The sequence below is a fragment of the Asterias rubens genome, chromosome 10 (assembly GCF_902459465.1).
Source record: "Asterias rubens chromosome 10, eAstRub1.3, whole genome shotgun sequence".
NCBI lineage: Eukaryota > Metazoa > Echinodermata > Asteroidea > Forcipulatida > Asteriidae > Asterias > Asterias rubens.
The window spans coordinates 10698721-10725648 of record NC_047071.1 but is presented as its reverse complement, the minus strand read 5'-3'; the positions used below and the strand labels follow the sequence as shown (position 1 = coordinate 10725648).

The 26928-nt window shown below is 40.3% G+C and overlaps 1 protein-coding gene across 1 annotated transcript in view; it reads left to right on the top strand.

Annotated features, from left to right (window-relative positions):
* Positions 1-24743, top strand: part of LOC117295664 (cytosolic carboxypeptidase 1-like) — a 34578-nt gene extending 9835 nt beyond the window's left edge. Inside the window, exons 7-23 of the mRNA XM_033778374.1 lie at positions 262-393; positions 1336-1482; positions 1942-2022; positions 3003-3158; positions 3976-4052; positions 11719-11826; positions 12182-12999; positions 13806-13967; positions 14146-14381; positions 15507-15739; positions 17683-17839; positions 18502-18682; positions 19445-19574; positions 20900-21031; positions 21604-21780; positions 22835-23025; positions 23677-24743. Of these exons, the coding sequence (XP_033634265.1) occupies positions 262-393; positions 1336-1482; positions 1942-2022; positions 3003-3158; positions 3976-4052; positions 11719-11826; positions 12182-12999; positions 13806-13967; positions 14146-14381; positions 15507-15739; positions 17683-17839; positions 18502-18682; positions 19445-19574; positions 20900-21031; positions 21604-21780; positions 22835-23025; positions 23677-23902 (3344 nt within the window). The 3' untranslated portion in view covers positions 23903-24743. The remainder of the gene's footprint in view (positions 1-261; positions 394-1335; positions 1483-1941; positions 2023-3002; positions 3159-3975; positions 4053-11718; positions 11827-12181; positions 13000-13805; positions 13968-14145; positions 14382-15506; positions 15740-17682; positions 17840-18501; positions 18683-19444; positions 19575-20899; positions 21032-21603; positions 21781-22834; positions 23026-23676) is intronic.
* Positions 24744-26928: the final 2185 nt, after the last annotated feature.

Sequence of the window (26928 nt, the reverse complement as noted above, 5' to 3'; positions counted from 1 at the left end):
CTTTCAGATGCTTGATTTCGAGACCTCAAATACTAAATCTGAGGTCTCAAAATCGAATTCCTTGAAAATTACTTTTTTCTCGAAAACTTTGTTACTCACAATGTTGTATACTGTCAACAGCTCCCCATTACTCGTTACACATTAAGGTTTTATGCTAATAACTATTTTGAGTAATTACCAATAGTGTCCACTGCCTTTAATGACCATGTTTCTTGGGTGATCTGACCATAATTTGTGTCATTATTTTTCTTTCCTTATCAGCTGTCAACTCATCATTCCTGGGTAAATCCGGAGCAGTGAACTGTATTTTCAGGATACTGTCGGTGTGTGGTCGCAAACATAACAACACTCTGCGTCTTGCAATAGACATCCTGTGCACCCTTGTCAAATCAAGTAAGATAGAAAACTTGTTTTTGATTCAAAATATTTGAAAAAGTAAAAAAAATACTTTCAAACTAACCAATTTTAAATTAAATTCCGGTGCACAAAGAAAAAATGTTAACTGTTGCAGAATTTGAGCCTGTGGCCTCTGTATATATTATGAGCTGGTGCTCTACCAATTGAGCTTTATAGCCATAATTATGTATGTTGGCATTTTTTTCTGAGATGATCTTCCCAACAAGGAAAGCCGGGAAAATCACCCACATCGGGATATAAACACCTGTATGTAGCTGGCAACAGCCAATCTCTCTCATACTAACAATGGTCAGGCGATTCTCCTGACAGCATTGCTCTGTGATTTTCACTTTTTTTTCTCAAAAACTTGACAGCTTATGAAGCTTAAAGGAACATTACAGAATTGGTTTTGCTAGCAAAACAGTTGCTGGCAGTGTAAGCACTTTATGTAATCCACCATATACATAAACTGGCAAACCTGTAGAAGTTCGAGATCAATCGGCCCTCTGGGCATGCTGGGTCACGAGAGAATAGTGAAAAAGTGATTACAAATTTTGCATTGCATCAAAGCCCAAACAAAAATGAAAAAAAAAAGCTCACTGAGCGATAAACTCCAAACGCGAAATTACATTGTTTATTTCTCATCAAATGTGAAATTTACAATAGAAATATTTCGGGGTATGTTTTCTACTAGCATCATCATTAGACCGTGTCAGTTTTATGTAAATCTGTGGTCTTTACGATTTTTGTTTCTTACCAATTCTGTAACGTTCCTTTAAACTTCTTCATGTAAATACATTGTACATACTGTACTACAACATGTACATACATCTTTATTCACAGTGAGTAGGGATACATGTCATGGTCAAAAACTTGATCTACAAAAGGTATCAAAACCCTTTTTTTACTGATTTTCTGTCGGGGTTTGTTTTTTTGCAGAGAGTAATGCTGCTAGAGCTGTTGGTCAGGGTGGTGTCAGCATGCTACTCACTATGATGTGTGACTGGCACAAGAACGATGTGAGAAACAGGCATGTGAAGATACGCAAAGCCATCTTGAATACCATCAAAAATGTCACGGCTCTCAGTAAGTAGACAACCACCGTCATGGTGTTTTTAAAAGCTTTATGATTGTGGCTCATTTCCAGATTCAAGACTAATGTGCTTGGGCTTAGGATCTGTTAAGAAATAAGTACTTTCCTTAAGGAAATTCAAACTGGTGGACAAGGCCCAAGCAAGAGCCAGTTGCGCAGACTCTGTGGTTTTAAAAATGAAAGCACTTTTGAAATTTCCTCAAGTGTTGCTGTTTGTAAACTGATACTTTAATAGCAGTACTTTTATAGTAGTCCTTCAATGGTACATGTAGTACTTCAATACTGTCTATAGTAGTACTATCTTTGTTAAGAGGCACCAAAGTCATGTCTCAAGTTTGACTCAAGATCCTTTCTTAGAGTAGATGCCTCATTGTGAGGATGAGCTTTAAAACTACTGTCTTGGGAATTGTTAATTTGTGCCAATTGATTGATTTGATTACTTTGTATTTCAGAGTCAGGAAGGAAGGCTTTCATGGACTCCAATGGTATAAAAGTCTTGTATGACATCGCTCAGGATTATAATAATAGTCACTGTAAGTATATATTGGATCATTCTGGGGTTTTTAGTTGAGGGGTGAGAGAATGTCAGTGTTAACAGGTCTGATCTTACGGTTAAAGCCTACAGGGACCTGTTTGGTTTGAAAGCCCCTGTGGTACATGATCGTCAGGATATTCTTCCTACTTAAAGCCTGGTTCATAATTCCGAAGTGAAGCGAAAGTGATATCACAAATTTAGGACGAACAAGTCTTCCCAGATGCTGTGACGTCAAACTTTCTTTGCATTTGCATTCTCTGGAAGTATGAACTGGGCGTTAGTCTTATTTCTGCCCCTGGCTAAACCAGAAATATTGTCATGAAGTAGCCTAAATTGTCTGTTAAACCCATAGAGCTATATATATTGACTAGAGCACTAACACCCCGTTAAACACGCACTAAGGTTTTGAAGCCGTGTGGGCGCATCCATGTTTATGTACAAACCAATACAAAAGCTTGAAATTTTGTACGGCAATTGTACGGCTATTTGCATGATAGTGCGTTTGTTCTTTTTATGTGTCATCGAAGCAAAAAAATGCAGCAAATGTGAGCGCACAATCTGCTGATCAGCGTTCAAACTGCGAGCGTCATGTTTAAAAGGCATGTATACTTTTTTTAAGTACGTCAATCAAGTCAAAGTTACGGTTTTTCGTAGCGCGGACGTACACGATTGGGCAGTCGCGTTCGTAAGCGCACACGCCGAATGTAAAACAAATCACGGCAATGAGTGTTCTCTTCAAATTAAAATCGTTCCGAATTCACGCAACACATCAAACATGTCTGCACCCAGAGTGGCTTAAAAACGCAGAGCAAGTTAGCGCTCTAGTCAATATATATAGCTCTATGGTTAAACCCTACACTTTTTATGTAGGTCAGCACTTGTGCTCAATTAAATGTTCCTACTCTTTCCAAGGACCAAATAGCATGCCTGTCAAAATGATTTTGTCAACTTTTGGTCTCACATCATTTCTTTTTCCAGGCAAGGAACTAGATTCCCTTGTGAATCTGACCAGTGTTATACTCAGGAAGTGTTCTCCTCGTAACCGTCTACCGATAACCACCATCAAATCCTGTGTGACCTTCACTTTACCTCAGACCACCAATGGCACCTTACCGACTGTACCAGAGATTGAAGGTTAGTTACCACAAGGGCCCGCCCATTTAATATCAATAAGAACAATAATAATAGTTTTGTTTTTGTATTGTAAATAAAATACACATATTGACTGGCAATGAGGTAACTAGTGTACGTCTATTGCCCCGAGGGACTTTGAGTGACCAGAAGAGGGACCTATTTCCCGAGGCCGAAGGGCGAGGGAAATAGGCCCCTCTTCTGGTCACTCACAGGCCCGGAGGGGAATAGACGTACACTAGTTACTGAATTATGCCAGTCAATACTATGTGTTTTAAACATACCTCGCTCTTAAACATGTTAAATGTGAAATAAGAACAGAAATCTGGATATAAAGGAAGTTTATAGTTGCTGTTCACGTCATGAGAGGGTGCTGTAACCGGACAATATTTTCAAGGACTAGTGCCCAGTGGGCACTAATCCCGCAAAACATACGCGCGCGATCACTAGACTATATTAGTTCAGCCCACATGACCGTGTTTCAGCCAACCAGAATACAGAACAAGCAAGAGGTGTGTTAAAATACCTATTGTTTGGTATGTTGCATCAGAGCAGATAAGAACACCTGACTCAAGTGCTGGTGTTTTTGTATAGGATAATGCCCGAGGTGTGCGCCATTCGTATTCTCATGAATTGGACGTACACCGAGGGCATTATGTGACTAAGTAAGTATCAACAATAATGCATTGTTTTCTTTAGAATGTGGCCAACTTATTTGATTAAACTGTCAAGATCACTTGCGTTTTGTACTTGTTTAAAACTTGGGGGTAATGATTGCATGTTTTCTTTCAATGACCTTTGACCTATTTTTCTTTTGAAGGTGATGATGTCATAGATGACAGTGATGACCAAGATGATGATATCAGCAGCAGTGATGAACAGAAGGAGAATGAACAGGTAGGTCTCATCATAAACTGTACAAACTTTGCGAGTAGTCAACCCTCCAGACCAATTGGTCCTAATGATATTGAGTTTTATATAACACCCCTTACAAATATTCTGCCTTTTCATTGGTTGAGAGCGCGTCACATGATATGTCTTAGTTTTACTAGAAACGGCAGCCAGGTGATAGTGCATCATTTGCTGTGTGATAACTCGACAACTATCACACGGCGTGCAGTACCCAGATGTCTTTGTACCCACCTCGAACCCAATCAGTTGTGCATCTGTGTATCTGAAACGCGCGTACGAACAATACGTGGCACGGATGATAAATAGTCTGTTGGGGGTGTTATAAATAACTATTGACTGCTTTTACTCGTGCTATGGTTTAAACTCTGACTCCCTCGGTGATCCCCGGACAGTTCCATTTTCCCTTGGCTGCGCCTCTGGAAAATAGAATGCTCTGGGGATCACCTCGGGAGTCGTAGTTTTAACCCACTCGAAGCAGTCAATATTACTGTGTGTGCGTGATTCTGTTTCATCAATCACTTTAGTTTATAGGCACTGGACACATTTGGTAGTTACTCAAAATATAGCATAAAAAGTGACTTGGTAGTGAGCGATAGAGAGAGCTGTTGATAGTATAAAACATTGTGAGAAGCGACTCCCTCTGAAGTAGCGAAAGTGGTAATTTCTCACTAAAATGTTTGAGTGTGAGAAAGACTTAAGGCCTCAATGTTTCATAATTCTCCAGCACTTTTTACTAAGTAAGTGTTTTATGGTCTTTACCTTGTGGACAAATTACCAAAGTTGTACCCTCCTTACAGTTTATGGCTGTGACCAATGTTTTATACTATTGGAAAAGTAAGTTGGGCATGAAATAAATTAAAGCTAAAGACACTGGACACTATTGGTGATTGTCAAAGACCAGTCTTCTCAATAAAATAAACCTAAAAATAAAAATTTGAGCTCAATTGGTCGTCGAAGTTGCAAGATAATTTGGAAAGAAAAAACACCCTTGTAACACAAAGTTGTTTCAGATGCTTGATTTCGAGATCTCAAATTCTAATTCTGAGGTCTTGAAATCAAATTCGTGGAAAAAAACTTCTTTCTCAAAAACTACGTCACTTCAGAGGGAGCCGTTTCTCACAATGTTTTATATTATAACACCCCTTGCAAGTATTCTGCCTGCTCATTGGTTTAGAGCGCGTCACATGACATGTCTTAGTTTTGCTAGACGACGGCCGTGTGATAGTGCGTCGGTTTGCCATGCGCTAGTCCGAAGACTAGCACACGGCGTGCAGTACCCAGACATCCGTTGCGTGTACGAGGATGATAAATTAATAGTCTGTAACCATTTCGGATTGCACGACACTACATGCAGCACAGTAAAAGTGTTTGCAATCTGTACATGCTGTATTCGCGTCGTCCGTGGATTGTAGCATTCAGGTCTGTAACTTAATAATAATAGTACAGTATTTAGAAATGTTTGGGGTGTTATAAAACAAATATTGACTGCTTTTACTCGTGCAATGGTTAGAAACTATGACTCCCTCGATGATCCCCGTTGCGTTCTATTTTCCCTTGGCTTCGCCTCGGGAAAATAATAGAACGCTCCGGGGATCACCTCGGGAGTCATAGTTTTAACCATAGCACTCGAAGCAGTCATTATTTGTATACTATCAACCTCTCCACATTACTTGTTACCAAGTAAGGTTTTATGCTAATAAGTCTTTTGAGTAATTACCAAAAGTGTCCACTGCCTTTAAATAAATGATTAACTCAACAAAGAAAAACAGAATAAGACTGGACCTCTGTTTAACTGCCGTTCATGTTATCATTAAACCTATGTAAGGGTCAAACGAAATCGGGCATGAAACCCATACTGTTAATGTAGGATTTCTACAAAAGTGACTCAATATAAAGTAGTTTTTTATTTTATCAAGTTGTTTGTGACATATAAAAGTTTAAGGTTTATTGATAAAATCCTGCTCTGGGTATCTTCAGTTTCAAGAATTGTTGATAAAATAAATTTAAAAATTTCATTTAATAAAATGTGTTTTTTTCTGGCGTTGTCAAACACATAAGACTTGCTCAGTCTATTGATGCACACCTCACATGAATGCATTTACTTCAAATAAATTCAGGTGAGTTGACAATGCCCCTTATTTTTGACCGCGCGGGGGCGCTATAAATAGTATTTTGATCACTTCTGGGGGTACACGCGATTCGCCCTGCACAAATTAATAGGCGTTCTGTCACTTTTGTTGCGCCGTAGTTTCAATTTGCTTTAGAGGTGGATTATAACGGCTCCTTTTAAAGTCTTATTGTCTGTGATGGATTAGATGTCTGTGGTTATAATGTGTTCCAATCTTTAAAAACTGTTTTGCGTATGAATGAATATACCCCCGGAAGTGATTGAGAGCGCCCTCACGCGGTCAAAAATATGGCCCATTGATAACAACATGGATGAGAAGTTTCCAATTCATACTTGTTATGTCTGCCTGGTTAAAAATATGCAGATGTTATTTACTTCAGACATGAAGAAATCATGTTCTACAGGGCTGAGGAGTATACTGTTCCCAGAGTCCATTATAAAATCTATGACTCCAGTGGACATCATTTACATAATAGTTGTATTTGCAGTGATGGCTGAATACACAATGTCTCCATTATTAAGCCATAGCCCCCTCTTGTGACACAATTTTGCCAGTTTCTACTGAATCATAAAGAGAACGCCTGGATTGAAGGCCACTAACCTTTTGCTAAACACGTCTGGCAAAAGTCGTGGACCATTATCAAGCCATAGCCCCCTCTTGTGACACAATTTTGAATCATAAAGAGAAAGCCTGGACATGCTGGATGAAGGCCACCAACCTTTTATTTAACACATCTGGCGAAGAATTTGTGTGGACCATTTACAACTAAAATTTTATCCCAATGTTTTATTCTTTACTTTTGCTGAGATTTGAAATGTTTCTAACTATACGTGTACGTACATCATTTGAAAAAGTGACATATATTGTTAAATCGGCTCAAAATTTACAAATTGTCAATATTAATTTGTTGACACCTTTGATTCTTTTCTTGTCTTTAATCTCTTTATAATTGACTAATAATAATCTTTTTATTTCATCAAATTCATCACGATTTGGTTGTGAACAAAAAACTAATACACAGACTATTGTTAAATTTGCATCGGGATGAAGACTATTCCTTATGGTTTTTACCCGTAGTGCTTAGTGTTAGCACTGTATGCTCAGTGATTTCCTGAGTTTTGTGAAAAAAAAAATAACAGGCTTATTATTACTTTGGTGGGATTCGAACCCATGACCTGTGCAATTATAGAGCAGTGTCATCTGCATCTACATCTATTTAGCTACTTGTTATACCGACTAGACCACCGAGAAAAATAACCGCCTACGTGTATCACAATAGTGACCTATAGTGAAACGGCTCTAAAAGAAATAACAGTAGTCAACCAGATCCAAGAATCGTAGACAATTACCCATTCAGAAAATTTGAAGTGGTTTTTATACTTTAAGCGCTATGATTAATGTCTGAATCTTTTTCGTTAGCAGCTCTTAAAAAAAAAAAAAAATCCAGCTCATCTGAAAAGATATGTCCACCTAATAACTCTTGGCAAGGCCAAACAAAGTGGATGTATTATGAACATTCTAATTGTTGGCTGAGATTAGGCCTATAGAGTTTGCTTTGAATAGAAGTGGGGGAAAAAAAAGCGTGCTGGATTCTTGTATTGAAAAACAAAATGCTCCTAGGTGATTCGGTTTTGACAAAACTCATTACAACCTGGAAATGTTCATCCCTTGCAGACGCCAGGCCGTACATTTATCAAAACAAATGCTGATCAGCAGAACACACCTAGCCACTAGACGCATTCTTTTTCAAAAAAATCCAACAAAAACAGGCACTCGAAAGATCTGTGTTTATCTGTGGACTACCAAATAGCAGTCGGACAATCGCTCCATACAGGATAGATGAAACGAGCTACAATGGTTGCCGTAACCATGCCGTAACACAGCACCTGGACTTCCATGGAGCATTTCAAGGAGACATCAAATCATGTCAATTCCCCCACACTGGAATTAAACAAGCATGCAATGTTTGTGTTTTGGATTAAGCCAATCTTTTTTTAATCCATCATGTTTGTAACCCATGAGTCCATTTTGATCAGGCTAATGACCCCCCTCAACAAACTCAAGAGAGTTGTGACTGGCAGGGACACACATTATTGCCTCAAGTTAGCCCACTGCACCCACAGTAGTTGCAATGTTGCCCTGTGTTTTTGTTGTGGCGCCCTTTGCAAAGTTTCAATGACCCCTCAAGAGAGTTGTGACTGGCAGGACACATTTATGCCTCAAGAAAACGTTTCAATCTGAGAAACGATTCTCAGATTGTATATTGCAATTATGGATTATTCTTCCGGCGTGGACATGACCGGTCAAGATATGGGGTGATATCCCAAAACACTATCACCATTTTAAATTAAGGGAATCAATGTGTGGTGAAGAGGTTTTCAACTAGTGGTTTAAACCCAACGAGGCCTGGTTCTTGATTATTTTACCGAGACGAAGTTGAGGTAAATTATCTAGAACCAGGCCTCGCGGGTTTAAACCACTAGTTGAAAATCGATTCAAGACACTTTGATTCCCATTCATAAATACCTTTTCGGTCGGAAAACATCAACACTTTTGGTAAAAAAGTAAAACAAATGCAAAAATTATAATTTTTCAATGATTTCTTTTAACACAACACCCCTCCAGCCATGAAATAGTAAGGCCCAGTCATGGCCCTCGGGTAAACAACTCCTTATAAGGGAATGCTGTGCGCGTCACGAGTATCGCATGATGTGGCAGAACTGTCTTGGCTGTTGGTCTCGACCAATGAAGAAAGTGTCTTAGAAGCACAGTGCAAGCTCGCGTGTCATGTTTCAACACTTTTTACTGGTCATAAACAAAGGTTTATACACACCCACGTGACGCGCTCCCCACCAATAGGAATAGCAAAGCTGTCTGCGGTATTTACGAATGAATTTTCACCTACATGTAGGTTATTTTGTTTGTACATGTGATGTATATTTCTACATGTATGTTGGATCAAAACAGTCAAAAAGATCCCAAAAACCGAAGATACACTTTGCCTTTTAGAGAAAAAGATCTTTTAGATCAAACTTCAAGCCATTGGACACTTTCGGTAAACAGTATTGTCCAAAGCCCACACTTCGTGTATCACAACTGATATATAAAATAACAATACTGTGAAAATTTAGGCTCAATCGGTCATCGGAGTCGGGAGAAAATAACAGGAAAACCCACCCATGTTTCCGCATGTTTCGTGTCATGACATGTGTTTAAAATAAATCCGTCATTCTCGATACCGAGAATTGATATTGTTTTAATGTTTTCTCATAAAGTAAAGCATTTCATGGAATAATATTTCAAAGTCTTTCACCATTACCTTCTGTAAACCCTGTAAATTATTTATAAATCTATGAACTTTTAATTTTTGTTCTGTACCGAAAGTGTCCAATGGCTTTAAGGTGCACTTCATAACTTCATAAATCCTGTTTTTATAGTTAGTCATTGTTAGTGAAAGCAGCCAGATTAAAAGCTGATGGAGGCTACATTTATGGTTGTGGGGGCAGTTTTTCAAAAGATGTTTTAAGTCATTGAGCACTGAAGGGGCGGTAGGATCTAGTAAACACACATAGGACTGTACATGTACTCTGTAATATTTTTTTTTTTTTTTTTAGCAAGCTGCTGTAAATTTTTTAGGAGGGGTGCATGTTGTTTACATGTATTTTTAGTGGCACTTTCTGTCTGATTGCACTTGCTACATGTATATTCAAATAAATTAAATTTTACAGGGACTTGTACAGAGTCATGGGATTAGGACAGTTGGTTTCCGACAACAAATCACTAAAACCTTAAAAAGTACTTATCGGAAAGTTTTAATGGTCCAAGAAAAGTAGGTCTTTAATGTTTTCGTACAAGTGAAATGTTTTTTATTGTGCAGCAGATTGCAAGTACATAGTAAATATGGTAAACTGTGGGACATCCGTTGCATAATTTAGCTCTGTTAATAGCGTACTCCACATCTGAAATTGCCATTTTTGTAAAATACACAAATCCAGTGTTTGAGTTTAGAAATTGGGAAGCTCTGAAAATAGCAGACAAACACTTCAGCCCACTGTGATTTATTTCCAGTACTTTTATGTTGTAAAGTTCCCAAACAGTCTCAAGGCTTACATAGGGCAGACATTTAGCAGACAAATAAATCAGTGCAATTGCTGCGCCTCTCTCAGGCGAAACATTTCTTAGACATTCTAGTAAATTGCCGCCCATTTAGTGCAGTAGTTACTGTCGCAGTCTCTTCGGCACCTGGTGAAGCACCTGTGCGGACACTGGGACTCAGTGAGAAGAATAGATTGAAAAGGCAATTAAATCCAGGAACTCCCAACACCTGAGGATAGGATGGCCTTGAATACACTGCCCTAACAATAGGCCAGTTCCTGGGGTTTTAGAATATGGCAATGGGTTCCTTTTTAGCACTCGTCTTTTGTGATAGGAAGCTTGGTGTCTCTTTACTCTGCTGCAATTTCTTTCTTTTCATTTTTTGATGGCTCCTCTTGAATGTAGCTTAGGATTTCTGATTAAATTGGGGAAATTTGACTAGTAGAGGTATGACATAGGTTATATTTATAACCTGACGCATAGAGCAAGGACTTAAGTATGTGTTTTCAGGTTCGCAATGGTTTGGAGGGGGCGGGGGCAGAGGTTAGGCAACATTTTTTGTATAGGTTATTGACTTGCTGTTTTTACATGTATGTAGACTTAAAAGCAATGGACACTATTGGTAGTTACTTTTTAAAAATGAATTAGCGTAAAAAATTACTTGGTTATGAGCTATGGAGAGCTGTTGATACAGTATCATCGTGAGAAATGACTCTCTTTGAAGTAACATAGTTTTCGAGAAAGAGGTAACTTTCTCAGTTCAATAATAGGCCTTAAAGGCTTAAGGTCAGCCATCTGAAAGCACACACATTTTTTTGTGCAACAGGGTGCTTTTTCTTTCATTATTGTGTTGCAACTTCGATGACCAATTGAGTCCAAATTTTCACAGATTTGTTATTCTATGCATACACTGTATGCGGAGATACACCAAGTTACAATACTGGTATGAACAAAGGTGTTCAATGCCTTTAGATGAGAAATATTTGGCATAGAGTGTATGTAGAGTGTGGGCTTTGGTAGGTGTTTTGATGTGGGGTTTTTAATTTTTCAATTTGTTAATGTGTTTTTTTGAAAATGTGACACATGTGTCACACGGGGCTCCTCAGGGATAAAACGCTCACTGAGCCATAAACTCCAAATGCGAAATTTGATTTTTTTTTATTTCTCATCAAATACATGTATGAAATTTCAGACAAAAATATTTCAAGGGATGTTTTCTAGTATCATCATCATTATACTGTGTAAGATTTATGTAAATCTGTGATCTACACGATTTTTGTTTCTTACCAATTCTGTTCCTTTAAAACTGTTTTTATATTCTACACAGTGATTTTGCTACTCAAGTTTAATTTATTGGATGATGGAGGCATGTGTATGATGCTTAATCACATAAGTAAATTTATTTCATTTTGTTTGCCTTTCTTCAGGTTCCTGATAGCACAGACACGGAGAAACGCACAGAAGTTGAGAAGCGGTCTGCGGAGGATCTCGCAATGTATGATCACTTCTTCAGGGAGCTCACTGATTATGAAGAGGTAAGATTATCTTTTTTTTTTACTTCTTTTAGAAAAAAAAACTTTCAAAAGAAAAACTAGCTGGGAATTCTAAGCAGATAGGTTCTGGCTCTGTAGCATAGGGAAACTAATCAACAATTGTAAATATAATATTTGGTTTGACTCCTACACCATGTTTACTCAGTTGCAGTACTTTCCTGATTCCTGCGAAAGCGGTACCCACTGCTAAAATGTAGGATTCAAATAACCTCAAGCTCAAGGGCATTTTCGATGGTCTAGTGGTATGACATCTGCTCATAGAATTATCTCACAGCTACATGATTTCACTCTTCCCTCTGTAAATAAAAAATTATTTGTTTAACTGATTTTTCTACAGATCATGCAAGAAGAGAGTGATTCCGATCCTGAGATGGGAGACGGTCGACCAATCCTCATCCCTACAGGGACGTCTAACTCCCCAAGCCGACCTTACAGAACCCAATCCTCTAGTGTCATCCACAACCACACTACCAGGAAAACCCTCAGAGAAAACCGTCTCAGCTTGCCCAACCTGTCTCGTATCAATCGCATCACCGGCCAGTCGATGGACACCACAGACCCTCCAATACAGAACCTTGCAGTCAATGTCGGTGGCATTCGCCTTGATCCATCCCTCCAAGAACAGCAGTCGGACTCAAATCAATCTAGAACTGCCAACCCATCGATGGATAGAAACGGTAGCAATATTGACATGACGGTCAAAGGGGGTCGTGCCTCCTTCACCATTGGCACGCAGAAACCCTCGCCAAAGCAAGCCAGCAGGTGTAACTTACGATCCCCGTCCAAGCTGCGCAAACTGTCCCGGTCGCTCACGTCCCTGAAACACGCAGCGAATGAACCGTCCTCCCGCCCGGGATCCAAGTCGAGTAAATGGAGGTTGGATCCAGAGTTCGAAGATCAAGACTCGCTCCGAGCATCGATGACGATATCTCGGATGACGCTCAGGTCGCCAGAAGCCACGCCCCAAAATGCCGTCTCGTCAGCAGAATCGGGCTCCCTCAATCTTAACGAGTATGGTTCAGAACTGTATGCAGATTTAATGTGTAAAACAAAGAGGGTGTTGCCGTTCAGGAGGATAGCTCAGCCGGAGCTGCGTGGCCATGAAAGTCCTGAGTTACCCGAATACTTATTTGAGAAAGTGCCAAGTGTGCAAAGGTAAGATTTCTGATGCCTCAGTTTAAAAAAATATTTGGAACAGTTGCTTTCTTGAGTTTAGCAGACTATTTGTTTCTTTAGAAGATCTTTCCATCAAAGGAGCTCGGCAACAATCCTACAATACAATGTAAATGCCAAGCTGGCAACAGCCAATTCCTCTCCTTTGAATTAACGTCTAAGATTATGAATTGCACAAATCAAGAAATCGTGATTCAGTTACTGGATGACAATACTTTGGGTAGTCACTGTGAAATCAGCGGTTAGCTTGGTAGGATTCGAGCCAACAACCTTGTAATTGCAAGAGTCAAACCATCTTATGTTGAAACAGGAGGTTCTGAAATCTGTTTAGGTACAGACCCAGTCCTTGAACTTTTGCTCTGGAAGGGGCACCGCACTTTTCCTCTGGTAAGGGGCACTTATATTGGGGAAATTAAAGTTTGTATTGGAACATTGCATAGGTCACCACAGCAAAAGAACAGGGCCCAATTTTATAGAGCTGCTAAGCACAAAAATTTGCTTAGCATGACATTTCTTCCTTGATAAAAAGAGGATTACCAACCAAATTTCCACACGATTTTTCAGGATAAGCAAAGAACAGCTGAATACCAGTTACAAGCTTTATGAGGAAGAAATTTCTTGCTAAGCAAAGTTTTGTGCTTAGCAGCTTACGCTATGAAATTGGGCCCTGGGCACCACAGCAATTGCTGTGGATGCCATGGGTTAATTCTTAGCCTGCATAATTTCTTGCTATTTTGTAAGAATTGCATATTATTGATGTACATGTACGTCTCTTCTTTGCTTGACAGAGCCATGATATTTGAAGACATCGATCGGGTTATTCATCCTGATAAAGTGATAGACAGAGTCGTCTTTGACCTGGATGCAGAAATAAAGAGCAGATCATTTGGTCTGGACTCAACGAGTGGCGCTGAGTTTCCATCAGACTCATCATCTGCCAGAGATAAAAGGTAGGACTGTTTATATAATCATGTAAATTGATCTTCAATAGTTACTGGCACTGTAACATGTTGGCCTGGAGATACATGTACTATGTACCTGTTCAAAATTCCCAGATTGGTTTTTAGGTGGGCAGGGAGAAGTGGTTTTCACCTTTGATTGTTGAATTTCATTCACTATCTTCCCCAGGTCATCTGACCAGCAAGAACATTCACCTTTGACCTTTGACTCCCAATTTGAGTGCGGCAACCTGAGGAAGGTCATCCAGGTACGGCAGGACGAGTATGACCTGATCCTGAACTCTGACATCAACAGCAATCATCATCACCAGTGGTTCTACTTTGAGGTGTCCAGCATGAGGGCGGGGGTGACCTATCGCTTTAACGTCATCAACTGTGAGAAGACTAATAGCCAGTTTAATTATGGTGAGTTGTACGCGCTTGTCTATTGCACACAGTAGAGTTGTAGTTACATGTAGTAGGCCTTACAGTAATTGTCTTTGTTTCACAGTACTGCTAGAAAGCTCAATTATCCGGGAAAAAACAAAAACAAAGTGAATTAGTTGGCAAGGCTCCTAGTGGATGATACACACACCTATTACATGTATATCCTTATGGGCTATTGGACACTTTCTGAACAGAACAAAAATTCAAAAGTTCACAGATTTACAAATAATTTACAGGGTTTACAGAAGGTAATGCTGAAAGACTTCCCCCTGAAATATTGTTTCATGAAGTGTCTTCCTTTTTGAGAAAACATAAAAACAATTATCAATTCTCGATATCGAGAATAATGGACTTATTTTAAACACATGTCATGACACGGCGAAATGTGCGGAAACAAGGGTGGGTTTTCCCGTTATTTTCTCTCGACTCCGATGACCGATTGAGCTTAAATTTACACAGGTTTGTTATTTTATATATAAGTTGTGATACACGTGTGGGCCTTTGGACAATACTGTTTACCGTTATTGTGCGATTGCTTTAAAGGCAGTGGACACTATTGGTAATTGTCAAAGACTAGCCTTCACAGTTGGTGTTTCTCAACATATGCATAAAATAACAAACGTGTGAAAATTTGAGCTCAATCGGTTATCGAACTTGCGAGATAATAATGAAAGAAAAAACACCCTTGTCACACGAAGTTCTGTGCGTTTAGATGGTTGATTTCGAGACCCTCAAGTTCTAAACTTGAGGTCTTGAAATCAAATTCGTGGAAAATTACTTCTTTCTCGAAAACTATGGCACTTCAGAGGGAGCTGTTTCTCACAATGTTTTATACCGTCAACCTCTCCCCATTACTCGTCACCAAGAAAGGTTTTATGCTAATAATTATTTTGAGTAATTACCAATAGTGTCCACTGCCTTTAAGGGGTAACCCTGTTTCAGCCCTTGGAGTATAGGTGGCAAGGGGCTCCTGGTGGCAGTTGATTTGGATTGATAGCCCAAAATATAGTCCACACCTTGAAGTGACTGTTTGTGGCCTTGTGATGTTAGGCGATCTCTATTAAAAATGAAAAATCAACAACTACATATATTTGTTTATTCCAGGCATGCAGCCTGTGCTATATTCTGTACGAGAAGCAATGGAAGGGCGCCCTCACTGGGTGCGCGCTGGTAGCAACATCTGCTACTACAAGAACAACTTTTCGCGCAGTTCTTTAGCGACCGGTGGGCAGAAGGGGAAGAGTTACTACACATTAGTCTTCACATTGAACTTTCAGTACAGCAACGATATCTGCTATTTGGCATATCATTTTCCTTTCACCTACACTATGATGAAGGTGAGTGGAATAAATGAATTTATCCGAGTTCCTGTACTAGCTTTAACTGCCTTTGTGGCGTATCGTGGCCGAGCGTTTAAGAGCACCGGACTCAAGCTCTGGTGTTTCTTATCAGCAGAGTGTGGGTTCGAGTCTCTGTCGTGACACTTGTGTTCTTAAGCAAGACACTTATAGTGTATCTTTGAATGGAACGTAATCCCTTTGGTCCCGTATGTTGTGTAATGCATGTAAAATAACCCAGTGCACTTATCGTTAAGAGAAGGGGTTCGCCTCAGTGTTACTTGTGTGATTGGCAGCCTATTGTCCACAATTGTGCATAGCACTTTGTTAAGCATGACATGGTGCCACATGCAGTACCTGGCAGGTAAAAAATACCCTGCGGTTTGATACATGTATGCCCCTAGGGGTGTGATTAAGCACTATGAAAGAACCCAATATTATTATTGTTACTATTATTAACCCTCCTACTCATGGTACAATTGTTCAGTGAGTTGACCCCTCATTCAACCGCCTTGGTTGTGTAGGAAGGCAAAACAGTGCAAATAACCTAGCTATGTGTGTACTGTGCATGCTGGCATAGTTTATCTACATCATGCAAAACCACAGTGGGGGTATTGATTGGTCAGACAGTAGGAGGGTTGACTGTACTGTGTAGATGCATTCACCGCATGTCATCATTTAGCAGGCTGGCATAGTAGATGCATTCACCGCATGTCATCATTTAGCAGGCTGGCATAGTAGATGCATTCACTGCATGTCATCATTTAGCAGGCTGGCATAGTAGATGCATTCACTGCATGTCATCATTTAGCAGGCTGGCATAGTAGATGCATTCACTGCATTTCATCATTTAGCAGGCTGGCATAGTAGATGCATTCACTGCATGTCATCATTTAGCAGGCTGGCATAGTAGATGCATTCACCGCATGTCATCATTTAGCAGGCTGGCATAGTAGATGCATTCACCGCATGTCATCATTTAGCAGGCTGGCATAGTAGATGCATTCACCGCATGTCATCATTTAGCAGGCTGGCATAGTAGATGCATTCACTGCATGTCATCATTTAGCAGGCTGGCATAGTAGATGCATTCACTGCATGTCATCATTTAGCAGGCTGGCATAGTAGATGCATTCACCGCATGTCATCATTTAGCAGGCTGGCATAGTAGATGCATTCACCGCATGTCATCATTTAGCAGGCTGGCATAGTAGATGCATTCACCGCATGTCATCATTTAGCAGGCTGGCATAGTAGATGCATTCACCGCATGATATCATTTAGCAGGCTGGCATAGATGCATTCACTGCATGTCATCATTTAGCAGGCTGGCATAGTAGATGCATTCACCGCATGTCATCATTTAGCAGGCTGGCATAGTAGATGCATTCACCGCATGATATCATTTAGCAGGCTGGCATAGATGCATTCACTGCATGTCATCATTTAGCAGGCTGGCATAGTAGATGCATTCACCGCATGTCATCATTTAGCAGGCTGGCATAGTAGATGCATTCACCGCATGTCATCATTTAGCAGGCTGGCATAGTAGATGCATTCACTGCATGTCATCATTTAGCAGGCTGGCATAGTAGATGCATTCACTGCATGTCATCATTTAGCAGGCTGGCATAGTAGATGCATTCACCGCATGTCATCATTTAGCAGGCTGGCATAGTAGATGCATTCACCGCATGATATCATTTAGCAGGCTGGCATAGTAGATGCATTCACCACATGATATCATTTAGCAGGCTGGCATAGTAGATGCATTCACCGCATGATATCATTTAGCAGGCTGGCATAGTAGATGCATTCACCGCATGTCATCATTTAGCAGGCTGGCATAGTAGATGCATTCACCGCATGATATCATTTAGCAGGCTGGCATAGTAGATGCATTCACAAAATGGCATCTTTTTTTACTCCTCTGTCTGGTCTAGGTACACCTTCTGAAGCTAGAGGCATCTTTAGGTGAATGGAGCAACATCTACTTCCGCAACCAGACTCTGTGTGAAACGCTAGGTGGCAATCAGTGTCCAGTGTTGACCATCACAAGCAATCCAACAACACTTGACAGGGAAGGAATTACGCAGTTCAGTAAGTACTTTGTGCTGCCATTTTGCGTCATGTTCCCTGTGTGCTATTACAGATTTGTATGCTTCACTCCATCATACCCTACAGGATGACAGGGCTCAGACTAATATCTGAAAAACGAAACCACCTTTTGAAATGAAATTTTCAGATGTGTTAGTTTTATGTGTACATCTACATTTATGTGGGATTAAAGCAACCCGACGGTTCTAAAAACCAAAGGTATACTTTCCTTTTAACAGTGTTAAGGCCAAGTTGCACTGTAGCGATAACGAGAATACGCAGAATACACCCACACTTACTCAACCAATCGATTTTTAACATTCTCGTTTTCGTTCCCGTTATCGAGGCCTGTGTGGCCTTTACGCTGGCAAAATGCCAGTTAAAGCAACCAAGGACCATTAAAAATTCTCTCCAATGGGAGACTTTGGAATGTTAGATGGCATTATGTACATCTACATGTATAGAAGATTAAGAATCAAACGGTTCAAACAACCAAAGGATCATTGTATACTTTGCCTTTAGAGCCTACAACATGTGTGCATCTAGGGAAGGCTGTATACTCAAAAAAATATTCCTACCAAATAAATGTCACGCCTGTTTAATATCCCTGATGCAAGTTAAACATCTACTAGCAATCCATTGGTCTAATACTTTGATATTTTCAGGAAGTAGACCCTATATCCTGTTATCGTCTCGCGTGCATCCTGGAGAAAGTAACAGTTCTTGGGTCATGAAGGGAGTCTTGAAGTTCCTGATGAGCTCCCATCCTGCAGCGAGCCTCCTCAGGGATACCTACATCTTTAAGATCGTTCCGATGTTGAATCCGGATGGCGTCATCAATGGCAGGTCAGTTTGAATGCATGTGATGAAGGTGTAGATCTCTGGGACCATCGCACTGTCAAACAGCTTCACTGAGTGGCCACCAGGCTTCGTATCCAATCGGCTCTCAAAATGTGCTTCCCTGAACCCTTCCGTTATTGAATTATTCGAACATAAACAACCTCTGGTGACCGCATTAATTGACCACACCACTCAAGCGTGAAGCACACATTCTTACCAAATTGCATTTTTCTCCTTGAAGATATTCTTTTGAAGCACTGTTTTTATGGGCTGTTTACCTTATTTTTGGTCCATCGGGTTGAATCTGCATCAGTTGTTTTTATCTTTGGAATTCTTAGGCGATATCTCTTAATAATTAGTAAAGCAACTAATGCAAAAGCCTCTTGAACAGATATACAATGAGTGAAAGATACGTTTACAAGCAAGCAGATTACAGATAAGCAGCTTCAAACAAATGAGTTTTTAACAGACACTTAAAACATTGTGAAGAACTAGCCTGGCGAATAAGCAAAGGAAATGGAGCAGTGTAACAGACAAATTCTTTGACCATAACAAATGGAATTTCAGCTCTTGTAGTTCAAAAGCAATGACTGTTGAGATTTTCGTAAAGTCCGAGTATGGAAATAATGGTGAACAAGTTCAGATAAATAAGCAGGAGATTGTCATATTTTGAGCTTTGAAAGTTAACAAAATAATTTTATAAAGTTAATTGTACGAAACCTAACTAGAAGCTTAGCAATAATTACATGTTGTGTTTCTTTATTCTAGTCATCGATGTTCGCTTGTTGGTGAGGATCTGAACCGGCGATGGGACGCTCCAAACTCTGATCTCCATCCGACTATCTACCATACAAAGGGTCTACTACAGTACCTGGCCGTCAACAACAGGAATCCTATGGTAAACGTCGCACCCACTTTCATTATTAGTCAGAGTTAAAAGTGTGTAGGCCTGATGTCTGCAGAAAAATCTGCAGTATATTATTTTGAACTCTTTCAGTGCCTGCTTTTGTCTTTAGTTTTGAACCTAAAATGACAGCCTTTGAAGGTTTTTTTCCTTAAAATTATTTATTAAAGACACTAGACACTATTGGTAATTCTCAAAGACCAGTCTTCACAGTTCTCAACATACATAAGCATAAAATGACAAAACTGTGAAAATTTGAGCTCAATCGATCGTCGAAGTTGCAAGATAATAATGACAGAAAAAACACCCTTGTCACACAAAGTTGTGTGCTTTCAGATACTTGATGCAGTGTCCACTGCCTTTAAATCAAGTGGTATTAGATGAAAAATAGGGGAAAATGTGTACCATGTGAACGACTTTTGCCCTCTTCCCATCAGTATATACCATGTTACCTGTTGTTTACTAAAATTGTGACCTGGTACAATCCAAAGCATACCATGGCATGCGAGATGCTACTGTACACCAGTCATTCATGGCATGCGAGATGCTACTGTACACCAGTCATTCATGGCATGCGAGATGCTACTGTACACCAGTCATTCATGGCATGCGAGATGCTACTGTACACCAGTCATTCATGGCATGCGAGATGCTACTGTACACCAGTCATTCATGGCATGCGAGATGCTACTGTACACCAGTCATTCATGGCATGCGAGATGCTACTGTACACCAGTCATTCATGGCATGCGAGATGCTACTGTACACCAGTCATTCATGGCATGCGAGATGCCACTGTACACCAGTTATTCATAGCATGCAAGATGCTACTGTACACCAGTCATTCATGGCATGCGAGATGCTACTGTACACCAGTCATTCATGGCATGCGAGATGCTACTGTACACCAGTCATTCATGGCATGCGAGATGCTACTGTACACCAGTCATTCATGGCATGCGAGATGCTGCTGTACACCAGTCATTCATAGCATGCGAGATGCTACTGTACACCAGTCATTCATGGCATGCGAGATGCTACTGTACACCAGTCATTCATGGCATGCGAGATGCTACTGTACACCAGTCATTTGAACTTTGTTCATACATTACATGTAAGTGCAACATAAATGCAAACTCTACCTGGCAAGTACATTGTAGATACACACATGGTGTTACCGCAAACCAAATATATATAAATGCAAGAGCTGTTAAAATAACAACTTTGCAAGTTTTGAAAGTCCATTTGCTTACATGTTTGGCTTCTTCTCTTGTGTGAAGTTTCTCAATCACCAAACTCGCCTTTTGATTTCCTGTCAGGTATTCTGTGACTTCCACGGTCATTCAAGAAGGAAGAATGTATTTATGTATGGATGTAGCGAGGCCCAGTCACAGCTAGTGGATGACGTAGCATTGACGAATGGGAATCGACAGGAGGATACCAGTTACAAGGTATACACAGCCTAGCACCCAGTCTCATAAATTTGTTTACACATGATTTGCTGTACAGTACATGTATGTGCATGTAGGTTACCAGACCAAAAAGTATATTTTAATATATCAGTTTACCTTCCAGTACGCGCTAATCCTCCAATCAGATGCTCGAACTGGGAGTGTGATAATAAAGCAATAACCTACTCCTAGTTTTAATATTGATGGTTGACTTTGTACATTGTAGATACATTCAGCTCAAATATATTGAAAACTGGCACAGCGCATCTATGTACCATTTAAAACCACTGTGGATAATATTGGATGGTCAGACAGTAGGAGGATTGACTGTGTACTCTGTAGATACAATCCCCACATGATGCATGATTTAAGATTGTAGGTTGTACCATGCATCTGTCATATATTAATGTGGATGATATTAAATAAGAAAATAGAATAAGCTGTTACAAACTGCTTACCAACCAAAAGATAATGGTATAAATGCAAAAAAAAATTGAATGAAAAAAGAGTTGATATTAAATAGTCAGGCAGTAGGAGGGTTTTAATGTTTTCATCTGTGTTTCTTTCCACAGACCCTTCCTCGTATATTGAACCAGTTGGCGCCCGCATTCTCTCTAAGCTCCTGTAGCTTTGTAGTAGAGAGGGTCAAGGAAGCTACAGCTAGGGTGGTGGTATGGAAGGAGCTCAGGGTGCCTCGTAGCTATACCATGGAGAGCACTTACTGCGGCTGTGACCAAGGACAGTATAAGGTTAGTTTGGTGCCATTAGTGGAAGTGTCGTGGAAGTGTCGTGCCCGAGCACTTAATTCAAACTCTGGTGTTTCTGATCAGCAGAGTGCTAAATAATTGGGTCTCAGAATTCATCACTGGAAGTGCAATAACCTATCTTTCTGAAAGTTTGTACACCGACATGACCGATACATGTACTTGTACTTGTACCTTGTTTGGTAGATACATGATTGTGCACTATTACTCAAATTACTTCGATATATTATTACTCAATACTCTTTTATATCATAGAGAGTAGGTATGCATCCAGTTTGTGTTATTTTATTTTATTTTATTTATTCTGTAGAGTGTTTATGGGTATAAACCAAAATTAATATTCCTTAGCCCCGATGCAAATTTAATCGATATCTTATTATCGTTGCGGTAACCGCTGCCAAAAACATACATGTAGGATTCGAACTGCCTCTAGCTACCGGGCAACCTCGGTAGTCTAGTTGGTAAGACACTGCTCTAGAATTGCAAGGGTCGTGGGTTCGAATCCCACCCGAGTAACATGCCTGTGATATTTTTTTCGCAGGACTTTGGAAAGTATTGAGTAAACAGTGCTAACACACATCGGTGTATGGGTAAAAACCAAAATTAATAATTTATTCTGGTTGTGAGCCAGGGATTCACAGAATACCAAACTTGTACACATGTAGCAATGGAGAGAGAAGACAAGGAAGTTTCAGTTTTAGATGTGGGAGGAAATTAAAAATACAGAAAATTATTTAAGAAAAAACCCATGCAGTCAGGTATGGACTGAAAACCTAATCCACATACATGTAGTACCCTCGGCATGGTTCCAACTAGGGTCCTAGAGGTGGAAGGCAAGGGAATGTACCACTACGTACAGATGTGTAAGGACACAAATGTTGCCATTGACCACGCCAAGATTCGAACCCACCATCTGTGAATACTAGCACTCGAGTCCATCGTCCTAGACCACTCGGACACGACACTACACAATCCTACCCAAGTAGCTTTGCATCATTTCTTCAAGATGTTTCTGTCTTTCTTACACCCCATCCTCCAGGGTCTTCAGATCACCACCGGGATGCTGGAGGAGATGGGAAGGAAGTTCTGCGAGGGACTCCTGCGTCTCATCACTCGCCGCTCATCAGAGCGATCTGCATCCGACAAGTCTCAGTCGTCTCTCTCTTCCGGTAAGATCTATCCAGGAGTGTTGGAATCCAGCATGGAGAAGGACAGTGATGAATACGGCAGGTGAGAGATTCTTATGTACAGTTAACCCTTCTACTGTGTGACTATTTAATATCATTTTGCTGTAGTTGGCGTGTCGTGTCCGAGCAGAGAAGAGAACTTGACTCGATTGAATAAGAGCACTACAGTCAAACTCTTGCGTTTCTATTCAGCAGAGTGTGGGCTCAATGGTGACAAGTCCCAATGGTGACACGTGTGTCCTTAAGCAAGAAATTTAACCAATATTGCTGCATCCTTTGGATGGGACGTAAAGCCGTTGGTCCAGTGTGTTGTGTAATGCATGTAAAAGAACCCAGTATAAATATCAAAAAGGGGTTCACACCAGTGTTCCTGGTTCCAGGAGTACATGTGGGTACCGGCGTAAACAGGGGTGAAACATGCGATGGATTGACATAGAAATATTTTCAGTCATTTTATGCCAAGGAAACCTGATATAAACCCAACAAGATGAGTCATATATTCTCTCAGGACAGACTTTACTTTTTACATCATCAGTTTTGACAATGATTCAACCAGCTGTCTTTGTTCAGAGAAAGAGATTACCACAACAGCAAACTCGATCTTTAAAATCGTAAAAGTTCATTGAAATCCAACAGTCTATGGTTTGCACCAAAGCCAGCTTCATTCAAGATATTTTGAATGTTTGATTTACAGTCCTGGTGAAGACGTTGACGCCTTGATCCAAGCTTCCCTTCATGGTATGACTTCATCATCCGGCTCACCACATCAACACAGCAGACGGAAACGACGGAGTAATGATCTCGATTCAGGAGACGAGGAAGAGGATGATGAGGAGGGATCGGAAGGCAGTGATACCGGAGGAGTTGGGGCCAGCGAGGAGCCGGAGGAAGTGTCTCCGGAAGGTAGTGCCGCAGATTAACACAAGATTGCCTCCCTCAAGGTTTGACTACCAGGGGCGTGTTCAGTTGCGCTCAGGTCGACTTGCAACCATCGGGATCAGAGTGATTGTCTTGGAACAATTGTCAGCTCGACAAAACCGTGCTCATGTCACCCACAACCTAAGGCCAGTTGCTATAGCTTGTTTGGCGTTATTAGCAGGACAAGTGTTGACTCGCATGTGACCTTGATTTTGCTTGTGCTGCGACGCAATCCATCAGAACCAAGTGTAAAATTAACACTCGGGTCACTATAATCAAATGGGATTGTCGTTGAATAAGCGTCACCTTGACAAAACCTTGCTCATGTCACCCACGATCGTAGGCTGGTAGCTATTGTTTGGCGTTAGTAGAAGGACAAGTGTTGAACCATTATAGCTATACTCGGGTCGTAAACTTGATTGCTCTGCTAACCGCCGAATTCTGCGCTTCTGATCACCATTCTCCGCTTCTGCGCTAGCCTTGTAAGCATGTAAGCTTGTAATGCCTAGTAACGTGGAGCTTGCATGCACACAAGCCCAAATTCACTGCTAATCTGCAAAATATGCTTGACGTAAGCGCAGAACTCCCTGCTCCCGGCCCTGATATCTTCCTGACAGTATAAGCTCAGACGCAGTATCATCCTGAAAAGTCAGTTCGTTGCAGAACAGCTTCATGGTTACCGTTGAGTTTCTGATGTGAAATTAACCAGCCAAAATAATTTTTATAAATCACTGTTGCAAAACCTATTGCCAAAATGCTTAACATATGTGGGTCATTCCATGTCAGACCAACGCACTTTTTTACCTCATGTCTTCCGATTTTGATAAAAATTGCTGTGATTGTAGGTCCTTATGAGCAATGAATGCACAGCAATTTTTAGCCCGATCGGACTTACCATGTGGTCAGGGCAGAAACCACTAAAATCTGACATTTTTAGGGTAAAATACCACCTTTTTGGTAAAAATATGTCATAACCATGTCAATTCTCATCACATATATGCAAATTTGGTATCAAAATGATGAGAATTGCATGCTAAAATCAGTTCTTTTGTCAAAAATAAATTTTCTGAGATGTAGGTCACTGTAATCTTTAATATGTTATCGTGACCTTTGACCCAGTTTTTGAAATAATGTATCATTCCAAAAATCAATGAAATAAAAATCTCTTGATAGAGCATGTCTTCCTCTATCAGAATCCACTAAGAAACAGTTGGTCTGACATATGTCTGATGCTCAAACAATTTTATTATAATGTTCGTTCTCCCCAAAACACACCCCAGCAGTTGTAGAAGGATTCTAAGGGTTATCACCAATTTCCAACTTGGATGTAAAGTTAAACATAGTGTTCTGTTAAACCATGGAGGTACCTCCATGGTTAAACCATGGAGGTAAACCAACGTGGTAAGTAAATCAAGTGTTAGCAAGTGTTAGCAAGCTGTGTGTGAATGAAAACCTGAAATGTGATTGGCAGTTTAAAGGCAGTGGACACTATCGGTAATTACTCAAAATAATTGTTAGCATAAAACCTTAGTTTGTAACAAGTAATGGGGAAAGGTTGATGGTATAAAACATTGTGAGAAACGGCTCCCTCTGAAGTGACATAGTTTTTCGAGAAAGAAGTAATTTTCCACAAATTTGATTGAGAGACCTCAGATTTAGAACTTGAGGTCTCGAAATCAACCATCCAAACGCACACAACTTTGTGTGACAAGGGTGTTTATTTCTTTCATTATTATCTCGCAAGTTCGATGACCGATTGAGCTCAAATTTTTACAGGTTTGTTATTTTATGCATATGTTGAGATACACCAACTGTGAAGGCTAGTCTCTGACAGTTACCAATAGTGTCCACTGCCTTTAAGGGAAAATAAAACTACATGTGTACATGTATACCAGCCTGCAGTTACACACATGTATAGTACGGGATAAGTGTACATAGTTTTCAGAAAACCGTCCTACTGACAGACCTTCAATATCATCCGCTGTGGTTTGGAACAATTTTTTTGTATGAATTATATACCGGTACTACATGTATGCCAATATTATTTCGTGTGGTGAATGCATTTTCCCCCCTTGTACTGTCTGACCATTCAATATCATGCACTGTGGTTTTGGATAATTGATCAACTATGCCAGCCCATGGAGGAAGAAAGAGAACGAGCTCGAACGAAGGGACTTCAAAAGTCGAACCGTGGTACCGCGGTCGTTTAACGACACCTCGTAATCACCCACATACCTTATACAGACAATGGGCGACCTGGCGTATGTGAGTTTGCGCGTGCGCACTTGGTTCTTCACTCAACCATGGTGTCGTATGTTGTATGGATATAATACAGAAAAAACATCTTTTTTGAGACCTGATAAAAATTGTGTACACTTGTGCCCACCAAATCGAAAAACACAATTGAATACCAACCACCCTCGTGTGTTAATACCCAAATTTTGAACCACCGCTAGTGACCGGAAAGTCACAAAAAATTTAAAAATATGCCATGATGTTTCAGTGAAACACCACAAACGGTAAATGAAAACGTGTATATTCACAATTATTGTCTCCAATGATTCAACTTTACACGAAGGCAACGGTGCAGAGCGGCGGTACCGCACGTTCTGTACAAAGAGATCTAATCCTGCTCGTTAATCGGCCGTTCAGCTGGTCTCCTATCTTTTTCAACTGGTCAGACAGGGGCATTGTCAGGGTATTCTTTTGTTACTCTGCGGTTATGTGGGTCGTTCGAGCTCCTTCTCTTTCTTCCTCCATGGTCAGCCTGCAATGTTTTATCATGTGGTGAATGCACCTACATGTACACAGTTCATTAGCAACCCTCATACTGTCTATCATTTTAGTTTGTCACAAATGTTTGTTTCTAAATGATGAAGGCATTGTGCCTGCCTGCAATATGGTGCAATAGTACGTACGCAGCATGTATATTAAAACTACTGTACCATGGTCGATACAGCAGTTTGTTTGTAAATGTCAACTACATGCACATAAATTTTCCTTTATGTTATTAGTAAGCTTTGTTTTG